At 46.1% G+C, this 12986-nt stretch overlaps 1 protein-coding gene across 4 annotated transcripts in view; it reads left to right on the plus strand.

Annotated features, from left to right (window-relative positions):
• Positions 1–365: 365 nt before the first annotated feature.
• Positions 366–12986, plus strand: part of ADGRA3 (adhesion G protein-coupled receptor A3) — a 118394-nt gene continuing 105773 nt past the window's right edge. For all 4 annotated transcript variants that reach the window (XM_081225377.1, XM_081225378.1, XM_081225380.1 and 1 more), the window contains exon 1: positions 366–850. In XM_081225377.1, coding sequence (XP_081081503.1) covers positions 609–850 — 242 coding nt within the window. In that variant the 5' untranslated portion in view covers positions 366–608. The remainder of the gene's footprint in view (positions 851–12986) is intronic.

Raw genomic sequence — 12986 nt, forward strand, 5'->3', positions numbered from 1 at the left:
TTCTTCCGCCCTCTCCACGAGTTACCGTACTCCCGCGGGCCCACAACTCCTGCCCGGAAGCCGGGCACGCGTGGGGTCGTGGACACGCGACGGGCGGCGCTGGCCTGGGAGCGCCAACCTCCTTCCCGGAGCCCCGGGCGGCGGGCGCTGAGAGGACAGGAGACCACGAGGTGGAGGAGGAGGAGGAGAAAAAGGAGGAGGAGAAAGAAGGGAAGGAGGAGGGGGGAGGAGGGGGGAGGAGGGGAGGAAGGGGGGAGGTGGGGGAGGAGAAAGGGCGGGGGCGGCGGCAGGCGGGGAGGAGCCGCCACGGGCAGTGGCCGGGGGAGGCGGAGGCGGAGGTGGAGGAGGGGGCGGTGCTCCAGCTCGGCCGTAGAGCGGCGCAGGGACCCGCGCGGCCGTGACCCGGCGGCCACCCAGAGGCCGAGCGCGGCTGCAGCGGACAAAGGAGCATGTCGGCGCGGAGGAGGGAGCGTCCTCCGGCCGCCACAAGGCTCCGGGCGCCTCCGGGCCCGCGCTGCGCTCCCGTCCGCCCGGGCGCCGGGGCGGCCCGCTAGGCCAGTGCTCCGCCGCTCGGCCGGCAGGCCTCGACCCGCCACCCAGCCCGCAGCATGGAGCCGCCCGAGCGCCTGCGGGGCCGCGCGCCGCCGCCTCTGTTGCTGCCGCTGGCTGTGCTCGCGCTGCTGGGAGGCGGCGGCGGGGCCGCGGCGCTGCCTCCGGGCTGCAAGCACGACGGGCGGCCCCGAGGGGCCGGCAGGGCGGCGGGCGCCGCCGAGGGCAAGGTGGTGTGCAGCAGCCTGGAGCTCGCGCAGGTCCTGCCCCCGGACACGCTGCCCAACCGCACGGTCACCCTGTGAGTAGCCCGCGGGGCGCCGCTCTGCCCAAGCGCCCGGTCCCCTCCCTCCTTCCCTGCCGGCGCTCTCTGTCGTGCCGCTTCTCTCTCCGCGCGACTTGCAAAAGGGTCCCGCCGGCACCCCTGTGCCTTTGTGTGAATGAAGCTGCGGGCAGGGCTGATGCTGGGCAAGCCCCGGGGGGCTCGGCCGGGGTGCGTTTCTGCGGCAGGCGAGCAGATGTGTCCCCGAGCTGCCTCTGAGCTCCGCTAGTTTGCAAAGTAAAAGTTTTCGGGTTCCCCGCGCGGTCCGGGCGCGGCGCTTTTGAGCTGCGCGGTGCCACGTGAGGATGCAAGTAAACAGGCAGTCCGCAGAGTTAAAGCTCATTCATCCTGTGCATGGGCTGCCGGAAAACACAGTGCTAGGTTAGATTCGCCAGTCCTTCAGCTTCTTGCAACTTAAGTTACTTGGACGCAAGTTTGCAGGATACTAAAGCAACACGAGGACTTTGAATGCCCCGGTGTGTGATCCCCAAACCCCTAGACTGTTTCCTTCGCTTTTGCTATCTTAGTTTTATTACAGTTAAAGAGCACCTTTTAAAATAGAGTTGTTTTTAAGGGCCAGAAATATGTTTCTGGAATATATGATGAAATCGTGCACCTTCCAGCTCCGTTTTCTTGAGTGTGAGCGCTCATCTTTTTAAAAGCCGAGAACTTCGGATTTGCAAACTGTGGGTTTGCTGAGCCTTGCAACTCAAGGACTTGATTTTCAGATTGAGTTTCCACCTGGAAGGAAAAATTTTTGGTCTCGTTACTCAGTTTGTGTTACGATTCACTGTCCAGTTTTGCAAGCGTGGTTCTGCCAATTCTAGCTGAACCCGTGACCCCAGTGACTCTTGATTTTATTTTCTGAACAACGAATTGGTTTGGGAAGGCTTGAAAGTGTTTCTAATGGGTATTTTGTCGAACTGAAATATGAGTCCCTCGGCGCCGTCTTCCTCTATGTTGTTGTTTTGGTTGGTTCCCTAAAAAAGAATCAAGGCTGCCACTATAAAAACATGAAGGCAAGGGAAGCAGCATGACCTGTGAAAGAACTTAAACTGCGGTTTTTAATTTAACCCCAAAATATGTTTTTTAATTTAACACAAATTAACCCAAGCAGGATTGATGGGTACAGATTTCATTACCAACACCTTTGTTCTTCATTGCCATTTGTTTGAATTAGGAAAGATGTAACACAGGAAAATTGTGTGTTTCTGTTGATGCAGGCCCGAAAATGGTAAAAGAGTTTTTGTTTTGTTTGATTTCCTTTACCAGCACTCGACCATTTGGTAGCGGCAGCAGCTGTATTTATTTCTTAGCCAGATTCTTTGAAGTGGATATTTTGGGTATGGGACCATAATTACAGTCTGGAGTCAAGTGGAGAAAACCTTTGTGTTGCCCAACTCCCTTGTTACTCTGAAGAAATTAGTCATCATACATTTGGGTTCTGGATCAGTGGCACTTAAGCTGATTCAAGTTTAGGTCGAGTTTTTCTGAATTGTCAACAGTGGATGAAAGCAGCTACTTTAAATTGTTGATTTTGCGGGGGAAAAAGTTGATATTATAGAAAATCACTTTTCAGCATATTATCAAACTATTTCACTGAATTTTTTTGAGCTGATTAAAATATAAGTGCCTTTGAAATGCCATTTTAATCCTTTTTTTAAACCTGAAAGCTCTTTAGATAAAAGTAAAATTAATAAAATTTATTCAGTGAATGGGAAGAAATTATAATTTATTTAAGGATCATAATAAAGTTGATGTTCTAGATGAAGTTGGTTCAAGATGTATCAGACCTGGTAGAGGGTCTTCTGGGCCAGTTTCCTCATTTTATTAGGGAATAAATCAGAGGGTCGCCATGGATAAGTGACTTGTCCAAGTTCCCATGGTGAGCGCCTGGCAAGGGGTCCGTGTCCCAGATCCCTGCCCTGCAGTTCAGATGCTTTCTCATCATCACCCCTTGTCTTCATCTTCCTTCTTAGTTCAACACGGTTTTTTTTATTGAACTGAGGTCGTGGGCAGTATGTTGAGGTTTGGACTAGGTGTTAGTTTCCTAGGACTATGGTAAATTACCACAAATTTGACGGCTTAAACAACAAATTTCTTCTCTTGCAGTGCTAGAGGTCAGAAGTGTGAAATCAAGGGTTTCAGCAGGGCCATGCTCCCTCCAAAGGCTCTGGGGGAGAATCCTTGATTCTTTCAGCTTCTGACATTACTTGGCTTGTGGCAACCCAACTCCGATCTCTGCCTCTGTCTTCGCATGGCCTTCCCTTTGTGTGTCTCTCAAATACTCTTCTTTCTCTTCTAAGACACCAGTCATTAAATTTAGGGTCCACCCGAAGTCCAGGATGATCTCATCTAGAGATCTGTGGCTTAGTTACATCTGCAAAGACCCTGTTTCCAAACAAGGTTACTTTCAGAGGTATAGGGCTGAGAACTTGGACCTATGGCTTTGGGAGACACTCACCTTTCAGTTCACTACAAAATATAGATTAAAAACATCTTTCTTCTCCAGGAACTTACGGTATTTGGGGAGAGAGATTCATGAATTAGTCTCAGGACAGTATGGTAAACGGTCTAATATCAGGGTGCACAAGTAGAAAAAGGAACCCAGAAGAGGGCAACCGAGGCCCCTTTAGGGCATAGTGGGTGGGATGGAGGATCTGAGGATCCAGAGCCAATTTGAGAAGGATGAGAAAGATGATAGTGAAGGAAATGGTGAGGCAATGAGGGGATGGAAGGTGGGAGCCCCCAGCATGCCCATGGGTGTGGAGATGCTTGTGAAGCCATGCATTTAATATTGCTTGAAAGTCAAGGGCAAGTATCTCGTGCCTGGAGTGGTGGTGGTGGCGTTGGGGTGCGGTGGGAGGCAGGTCAAGGTCGGACAGGCTCTCTGGTTGGAGTTTTCATTCCTTAGGTGTGGCCAAGCATTTTCATCTGAGCTGTGATGCAGGTGTTGCATGGACAGTTGATAGGGGTTGAAAGGAGGGCAAAGATTGGATAGAAGTTTTCTTTTTTCTTTCTTTAATAATGAAAAATAAGGCCTTTTCTACTTAGTGGATGAACTGGACTTCAGTATATTGATAGCCTAAAGCTCAGATCTTTCAACTGTCTTAGTGAACAACACATTTTCATAGCCATGTTTCTAGAGAGGTCTGGCAGAAATCAGCTTGACCTGTTTTTTGTATCTCATGTAGCCTTTTGTATTAAAGGATTAAATTCCATTTATTATTCTTATACACACGTGGAATAAAAATTTAACTGCATTTAATGTTTTTGTTGGAAATCTGTTTACTTTATTCCTATGTTTTATATGAGATGCTCAATATTAAGTTTTAAAAATTCTGAGGACATCAGTGGTAGAAGGTTGTACAGATTTAGCCCTGCTTTTCCAGCGGTGTTTTCCTCATGATGCTACATGGCGATTCTACTTCATCAAATGTTATGTTTGTTTGCTATCAGAAAACTGATAATTGGACATCACCAGCGTATGCAGCTCAGTGCCAGGTACACAAAAAGAAGTGCTTGTATTGTTTGGAAACTTAAACCTGGTTGGAGAGAGAAGATTTGCACTAAAGCAAAGCAGAAATCTCAGGAACAATCACAGAATGTCTGTAATTAAGTAATAAATCCTGTACTGCTGATTGTTTAAATGCTTTAGGAAGCCTGAAAAGAGGAGAGAGCAGTGGGGCTGTGGAGGCATTGGAAGATTTTTTCAATTTCTTGGAGGAGTTAGGACTTGAGCATGGCCCAAGGGGAGTGAAAGATGGGGTTTTGGGGGTGGGGGGAGGGCATTCTGCAGTAACAGAGAGGGGTGGTGACGGACTGGCCCCACTGAAATGCAGAGAGGGTTTTTGGAACCATTGGTCTATCCATGGTATTTCAAGCACGGGTCTGGTCGAGGTCAGTTAGGGGAGAGTGTACAGATGGGAGGAGGAGGGGGCCCAGGCTGAAGCCTCCTGGAGCAGTGGAAGAGCCTGAGAAGGAAGGAGCCTCTGGTGAGGTAGCAGGAGCACCTGGGGAGTATCTGGTCATAGAAGCCAAGAGAAGTTCAGGTTTGAAGACAGGAATTGGGGGCGCCCCAGTTGAGAGACGCTGAGAGATGAGGAACAGTAAAACCAAGCTGGATTTGACAGCCTGGCGCTTTGGTGCCCTCCGTGGATTAGAGGCTGCGGAAGGCAGGTTGGGGTGGATTGAAGGGAGAACAGGGTGAGGATGGTGGTGATAGCACCTCGATGAGGAAGAAGTTTGGTGTGAAGGAAAGAGAACGTTAGCGCCTGAGTATGGTTGGGAATAGTTGGGGAGAGGGCGAAATGCACGATGGAAGGTGAGATGGGATGGGAGCTGGAGTGCAGGTGGGAGGTTTGGTTTTTGATGCAGCAGGATGTCCCATCCCCACATGGTGAAAGGAGGGAGTGCAGGCAGAAAGGCAGGCAGGAGGCTGTGGGCAGGGCAGGTGGGATGAAGAGGGCTTTGCTGCCCCCTTGCTTTTATTTTCTTAAAGACCTAGAGGCAGGGTGAGGGAGGAGGGGTGAGTAGATGGTGTGAAGAGGAAGGTGAAAGAGGAGCGAAGTGGTTCTTTTGGAAAGTGAGAGAGTGACCGTCCTGGGGATGGCAGAAATGTCACCGGAGTGGAGTTGTGTCCATTTTGCCTTGTGATCCAGTTCAAAGGGAGATGGTCAGTGCTGTTATTTCTCTCCAGCTGCATTCAGTTTAGAGATGAGGAGTGTTGGGATTAGCCAGGCTGCTGCTTTGCCAGGTGAGGGCAACAGAGGGAGAGAAGAAGTAGGGTGATTTTTGTTGTTGCTGTTTTCGGCCACGCTGCCGCGGCTTGCAGGATCCTAGTCCCCCGACCAGGGACCGAACCCGGGCCCTCGGCAGTGAAAGCACAGAGTCCTAACAACTGGACCGCCAGGGAATTCCCAAGGAGCAGGGTGATTTTAATGAACAGCCCCCAAAGCTGTCGTGGCCTGAATTCTTGTGGGTCACGGGTAAGGTTTTTAATCTTTGAATGCGAGGTCTCCTATACCTCTGTAGCTGTATTTCCCGATACTCAGCACAACTTTTTTCCGCATGCACATCTGTTGAGACACTGTTAATTTTGTAGGCACAGTGCTGAGTGCTAGGTATTCAGGGATAAAATAAGATATGATTCTTTCATTCAAGGATCAGTCTTATACACAAATTCTCTGCTTAACTAAAGTGTGCATCTCATTGTCCCCTGAGCAGATTTGTATTTTGCTTCCTGTGTGCCTTGGCTAAGTCTGCCGCTCTCTCCTGGTATCCCTTTTCTGGTAGATTGTGGGTCCTTCTCAATCCAGCTCATCTGCTATGAACTCTTCTTTCCCTCTTCCAGTGCTCTGATCCTTCCCTAACGCTTCATATCTGTGCTCTTCTGTCACTTTATAGGATACCTGATGCTCTCGTAATGCACAAGCCCTCAAAGGGCTCTGAGACCTCAGTGGGTGGGAACGTAATTGTCTTTATTGATAAGAGTAACGCCAATAAAGATAGGACTGTATCTTGGGAGGTCAGGACAAGTGGAGGGATGTGAATTCAAATTTTTACCCTATTACGGCAAATGAGACCATTTATTTAGTTTAGGTCAGCATTTCACAGCTGTTGGATCCCCTATTCAAGAACGGGTCTAGTAAATCTATGGACAGTTACATTTGAGCTACATGTTCTTATGTGTATGATAAGCACACACGTTAGGCAGTGTGCTGGCAAGTTGCTCAGAAATATTGCAGAATTTTGGGCAGATTTAGGCATTTGGTCCATGAAAGCAAGTCTTGAGTTTTTCCAGTGTGATGAGAAGGTTTTGCATGACCCAGCCCCTGAATCCTGTTGCTTCTTGCCCGCTTGGAGTCCTCCGGCATCAGGAGTAGATGAGAGAAGTTGGTGGGTTTGACAGTAAATCAGAAATAAAATACCAGAAACAAAAGAAAACAGGAGGGCTTCCCTGGTGGCGCAGTGGTTGAGAATCTGCCTGCTAATGCAGGGGACGAGGGTTTGAGCCCTGGTCTGGGAGGATCCCACATGCCGCAGAACAACTAGGCCCATGAGCCACAACTACTGAGCCTGTGCGTCTGGAGCTTGTCCGCAACAAGAGAGGCCGCGACGGTGAGAGGCCCGCGCACCGCGATGAAGAGTGGCCCCCGCTTGCCACAACTAGAGAAAGCCCTCGCACAGAAACGAAGACCCAACACAGCAAGTAAATAAATAAATAAATAAACTAATAAACTCCTACCCCCAACATCTAAAAAAAAAAAAAGAGAACAGGAACTTTCGGAAGTCCTTGCCCGAATCCAGTTATAACTTCTATTCCCAGGAGCCTGTAAAGATGGCTTTTAAAAATAGGCAAAAAAACCCCACAAAAAAAAACCCAGAGTAAAAACTCTTGTAAGTCAGAAAATGACAAGTGAAGTTTCTTATAGTAGTACTCAGGGACTTTTTTTTCCCATTTAGCTGCTTCTCTGAAAGCAGTTGTTTTCTGTATTGTCTGTATTCCTGTGGAGGAATCTTTAAGTCCAGAGACCATAACTAGTTTATTGTTGTGTCAACAGTTTTCTCATAAACAGACAAAAATTAGGATACAGAATTCTTTAAATTTTAGTAACTTATTAAGTCAGTTTTTGCAAAAATTAGGAAGCTGTAGATGCAGACTTGCTCAATGAGTTTTTAATTGCTGCCTGACTAAATTTATTCTAATATAATTTTAATGCTTTATGCACGGTTTAGCTTGCATTTATGTTCAAGTGCAGACAGTTCTAGTCTGAAGAGGGAGTTTTAAAGTAAGCAGTCTCTCCCAAGCTGTTTTTCTTTCCCCCACCACTAATCTTTTAAGAAACTTTGCCTGTGTAGTGAGAGAATCTCCTGCGTGTTGGATGGGGTGGGACAGAGCTGGAGCTGGTGCCTCACAGGAGGGACACGTTTCTCCTGGCCACTTGTAGTGCCATGCTGAGCACATTGCAGATATTGGGCTTTTCACTCAGGGAAACATTTCTTGTCCTCAGATCCCTCCAGTTCAGGACCTGAAGGGAGCACATGGAAGGGATTGGTATAAGAATTATCCAGGACTACCACCTCCCCACTCCATAACCCCACCCCACTTCCCCCAACACCCTGGTCTTCTTTTTCCTCTTTGTCTGCAGGCCTGGACTTAAATCTGTTTTCCTACATACAACAGGGGCCTTCCAAAGACCAGAGCTGACTTTTGATAATCACTCTTCTCTAGTGGCTGTCTTCATAATGCCTACACTAGTTTTTAAAGGTACTTGCTTTTGCGTTCATTCAACAGATACCCACTGCCTACTCTGCTCGTGGTCAGCTTGATTTAGGCGCGCTTGTGTGACTTTTTTTTTGGCCATTAGACCTAGTCTTGTGTGCTTGTATCCCATCCTGGAACTCCACCTCTGGCCTTCCGGATGTACAATATCTGTCACACTTCTCCTGGATCTGGCTCTTTTTGATGTGATTTAACCTGCATCTTCTTCCATTGCCACACTCTGCTAAGAGAGCTGGAGATAGCGGGGGGTAACTGGTGGACTTTCGGGAATTAGTGTAGGCAGTAGGGTTTGTAAAGGGAAATCTGCAAGACTGGTTTTAGGAACAGCCTCGCTAAAGGGACTGATAGACCTTTCTGGTCAGTGACCACCTTTACTTTCCCATCACATCTGCCTGCCGGGCACAAAGCCTTTCCCCAACCTAGTCCGTCTCAGCTCTCCTGTAGCGCATAATCACTTCCATTATTTACAGCAGTTCTTTCCAAGCATTTTCATGCCTGACACACACACAGTGATTATGTTTGTTTGGAGGGTGCTCCAGGCCAGAGTCCCACTGCCCCAGGCCCTGCATCCCAGCCCCGGGGTGGTCCAGTGGGGTGGGGCAGAGGCATTTATCTCCACCTCCCCCAAACCTGGCTGCTGAGCTTGCTGTTGAGATTTTCCACCTTGTGTTGAATCACCTGGGAACATTAAAAGTTCAGATGCCTGGGCCACAGATCTCGTGATCTGATTTGACTGGTCCAGGACGCGACCTGGAAGTTGGTATGTTTCACGGCTCTGCAGGTGATTCTGTTGTCACCTGGGCTGAGAACCTGTTTTCTAGCAGCACAGCGACCTGAAGGGGTAACCGTCTCCACCAGCTGCCATCTGCTGCAACAAAAGAAGGTAGAAGAAGGAGCAGAGAAACAGATTGAGGAACACGGTCTCAAAAGGGGGGCAGGGAGGGAGGGGACTGTCCCCAGGTGGAGCAAGGATGGATGAAAATCAAGAGACATTTTTAGGACAGAGAGAGCTGAGAGCTTTAGGGTGGGGCCTTATTCATAAGAGAGAAGAAAAATGACTTTGTAAAGTGGCGAGCGATGTGCTGAAGTTGGATTTAATACCAAGTCATGGGGTTAAGGACAATAAAGTTTTGGAGTTGTGTTGTGGTACTAAAGGAGTGAACTGAGAAAGTCAAAGGGCAGCAAGCATTTGTCCAAACCAGTATCTGAGGGCCTGATACCCAGATGGAATAGGCAACGAAACACATATGGCCCCTGCCTCCGTCTACCTTAAATCCTTTATTTTATATTAAATTTAAAATAGAGATTTGTTTCCAGTAATAATGCATTACTAATATAAAATAATAAAATAGTATAGAGAAACTATGAGAGGCCCAATTCCCCAAATATCTGCCTGGGAATTTTGTTTTTTAGTCTTTACTAGTCTGATAAGTTAAAAAAAAATGCTTCTTTTAATTTACATTCTGATTATAAGTGAAGTTTAATATAGTTTGACATGTCTACAAAAGGGTCATTTGTATTTGGCCACCTTCTCTGTACAGTTTTAGTTTCTAGTAGCTTTTTCCCTCCCCAGTTGACACTTTTTGTTTAAGCAGCTACTCCTCATCTGATAATACATTTCTTTCATTATTTTCTTACTGCTTTGGCTGGGACTAAGGAGGCAGGACTGTGGGCATCTCTGTCGTGTTCTTGACTTGAGAACAGACAGGCATGTTGGGCAGACGAGGACAAGAGGTTTCCTCTAGCAGGGCACATAACTTTGTTGCTAGGCTAAATCCACTCATATAACAGGCAGGCATTTGCTAGTTGCTTTTAGCTCTTTATCAATTCGCATGACTGACATTCTTGGTTCTCAGTTTAAGTAAAATAAAAAATACCTTTTGTCCTTTTTTTCTTCCCATATTTTGCCTTGTTAAGTTTAAATTACATGTTTGAACTGTGCATATTTGAAATCTTTTGTTCCTGAGTAATCAGGATAGGGGAGGGGGAAGGGCAAATCTGTGGAATATAATCCTATACAAAGAAGGCTAAATTGTCCATCACCGTCACTACCTACTTCTTAGAATATTTTTATTAAATTCTTCTGGATGACAGTGACGTGAACATGAAGAAAATCTTTTGGCAGGATGGCTAGCTCTACATGTAAAAGTGGTGCTTTCACCTAGTCAAGAATTGTACACAAGTCCCCTGTTATCCCCAGTTTCAGTTACTCATGGTTAACCATGGTCCGAAAATATTAAATGGAAAATTCCAGAATTATTCCAGAAAAAATGCCTAAGTTTTAAGTTGTGCACCGTTCTGACTAGCATGATGACATCTCGCTCTGTCCTGCCTGGGATGTGAATCATCCCTTTGTCCCGCGTACCCGCCTGTTAGTCACTTAGCAGCCGTCTGGGTCATCTATCAGATCGACGGTCCTGGTATCTCAGTGCTTGTGTTCAAGTCACCCTTATTTTACTTGATAATGATCCCCTAAGTGTAGGAGTAGTGATGCCGGCAATTCGGCTGTGCCAAAGAGAAACTGTAAAATGCTTTCTCTAAGTGAAAAGGTGAAAGTTTTAGACTTAACAAGGGAAGAAAAAAAATCATATACTGAGGTTGCTAAGATCTACAGCAAGAACAAATCCTTTAACCATGAAATAGTGAAGGAAAAAGAATTTGTGTTAATTTTGCTGTTGCACTTCAGACTGCAAAACTTATATGGCCACAGTGCTTGATAAGTGCTTGGTTAAGATGGAAAAGACATTACATTTGTACAATGAGAGATTCTGAGAGAGACTACCTCCATAGAATTTTATTACAGTATATTGTTATAATTGTTCTAGTTTATTGTTGATAATCTCTTGCTGTGCCTAATTTATAAATTAAACTTTATCAGAGGTATGTATGAATAGGAAAAGATCATAGTACAGTATATAAAGGGTTCAGTACTATCCGAAGTTTCAGGTATCTACTGGGGGTCTTGGAAGATATCCCCTGCAGATAGGGAGGGACTACTGTACTTGCAGACCAGAATGTTTCCCCAGAAGAAGAATAAGCATGTCCCCAACCCAGGCTGGGGGGAAATAAAGGATCCCTGGGGTAATCTGAGCTCCTCAAGCCTTGCCCCCAGCCCTCTCCCCTGCATCCCCCAGCACAGGACATAATGCATAGTATGTGATTGTGAGTTAAATTCATTCCCTACATGAAGACATTTCTGAATTAAAATAAATAGTTCCATGTATGTGACCTAGCCTCCCCTAGAATGTCAGTTCCATCGAGGTCAGAGAGACTGTTTTGCTCCTTCCTGCAACTGTAGCACCTAGAACAGTGGTAGGCTTTTTTTTTTTTTTTTTTTTAATTTATTTATTTTTGCCTGTGTTGTGTCTTCGTTTCTGTGCGAGGGCTTTCTCCAGGTGTGGCAAGCGGGGGTCACTCTTCATCGCGCTGCACAGGCCTCTCACTATCGCGGCCTCTCTTGTTGCAGAGCACAAGCTCCAGACGCGCAGGCTCAGTAGTTGTGGCTCACGGGCCTAGTTGCTCCGTGGCATGTGGGATCCTCCCGGACAAGGGCTCGAACCCACGTCCCCTGCATTGGCAGGCAGGCTCCCAACCACTGTGCCACCAGGGAAGCCCCCAGTGGTAGGCTTTTAATTGGCATTTCTGTGATGGCCTCATGTCCTGAGCCAGGTAGAAAGCAGGTTGTAAATTGTGTTGAGGATGACACTTCTGTCTAAACCCTTCTGAGATTTAAATGAAAGAAACTTAAAGCAGGCTTTGGAGATGTACCTGTAATACAGATTCTGTAATGCAGTTGTTAAACTTTTCTTTCATTAAGACTGCTTGAATCTAAGTCTAATTAAATCGAGTCATTCCCCATCAAGATAAGACTTAAAAGCAATTCTTTGTTTTACTGTGCAATTCTTCCCAACTCTTTTCTCATGAAAAGGCAAAGAGGAATTGACTAGGGGTGTATTCATCTCTAGTACTGTATTTTAAGACAGATGGGCTTTCTATTAGATTATTTGTTTTAACCTTTGATTTGTTTGTTTTAAACAAGACCAAGTGTGATCTCTCCCTTTCTAGCGAAGATTTGATGAAAATCCTAAGTCTTTCGGATACCACGTGACTTGCAGTCCACCCTGGCAGTCAGTGCTAGGCCGACTCCTCTGTTCCTTGTGACTGCGTCCTACCTCACGTTTGCTTGCATTGCTGCAGGTGTCATACTGTTTGGAATGATCTATTTACAGTTCCCGCTCTCTTACCAGATTGTGAACTCTTTTTTTAAAAAATTGAAGTGTAATTGATTTAGTTTCAGGTATACAACATAGTGATTCAATAGTTTTATAACTTTAAATGGAGTATAATCTCTAACGAAATAGTGGCTATATTTCTCTGTGCTGTACAATCTATCTTTGTCGCTTATTTAATACATTGTAGTTTGTATCTCTTAATCCCATTCCCCTGTATTGCCCCTCTCCCCATTCCTTCTCCCCATTGGTAACCACTAGTTTGTTCTCTGTATCTGAAAGTCTGTTTTTGTTTTGTTATATCCATCCCTTTGTTTTATTTTTTAGATTCCACATATAAGTGGTAACATAGAGTATTTGTCTTTCCCTGACTTATTTCTCTTAGCGTAATACTCTGTAGGTCCATCCACATTGTTGCAAAGGGCAGAATTCCCTTCTTTTTTATGGCTTAGTAATGTTCCATTGTATACATATACCACGTTTTCTTTATCCATTCAACTGTCAATGGACACTTAGGTTGCTTCCATGTCTTGGCAATTGTAAATAATGCTTCTATGAACATTAGGGTTCAAATTAGCATTTTCATTTTCTTCAGATGTAT

This window comes from Mesoplodon bidens, assembly GCF_964165515.1.
Source record: "Mesoplodon bidens genome assembly, chromosome: 1".
NCBI classification, from domain to species: domain Eukaryota; kingdom Metazoa; phylum Chordata; class Mammalia; order Artiodactyla; family Ziphiidae; genus Mesoplodon; species Mesoplodon bidens.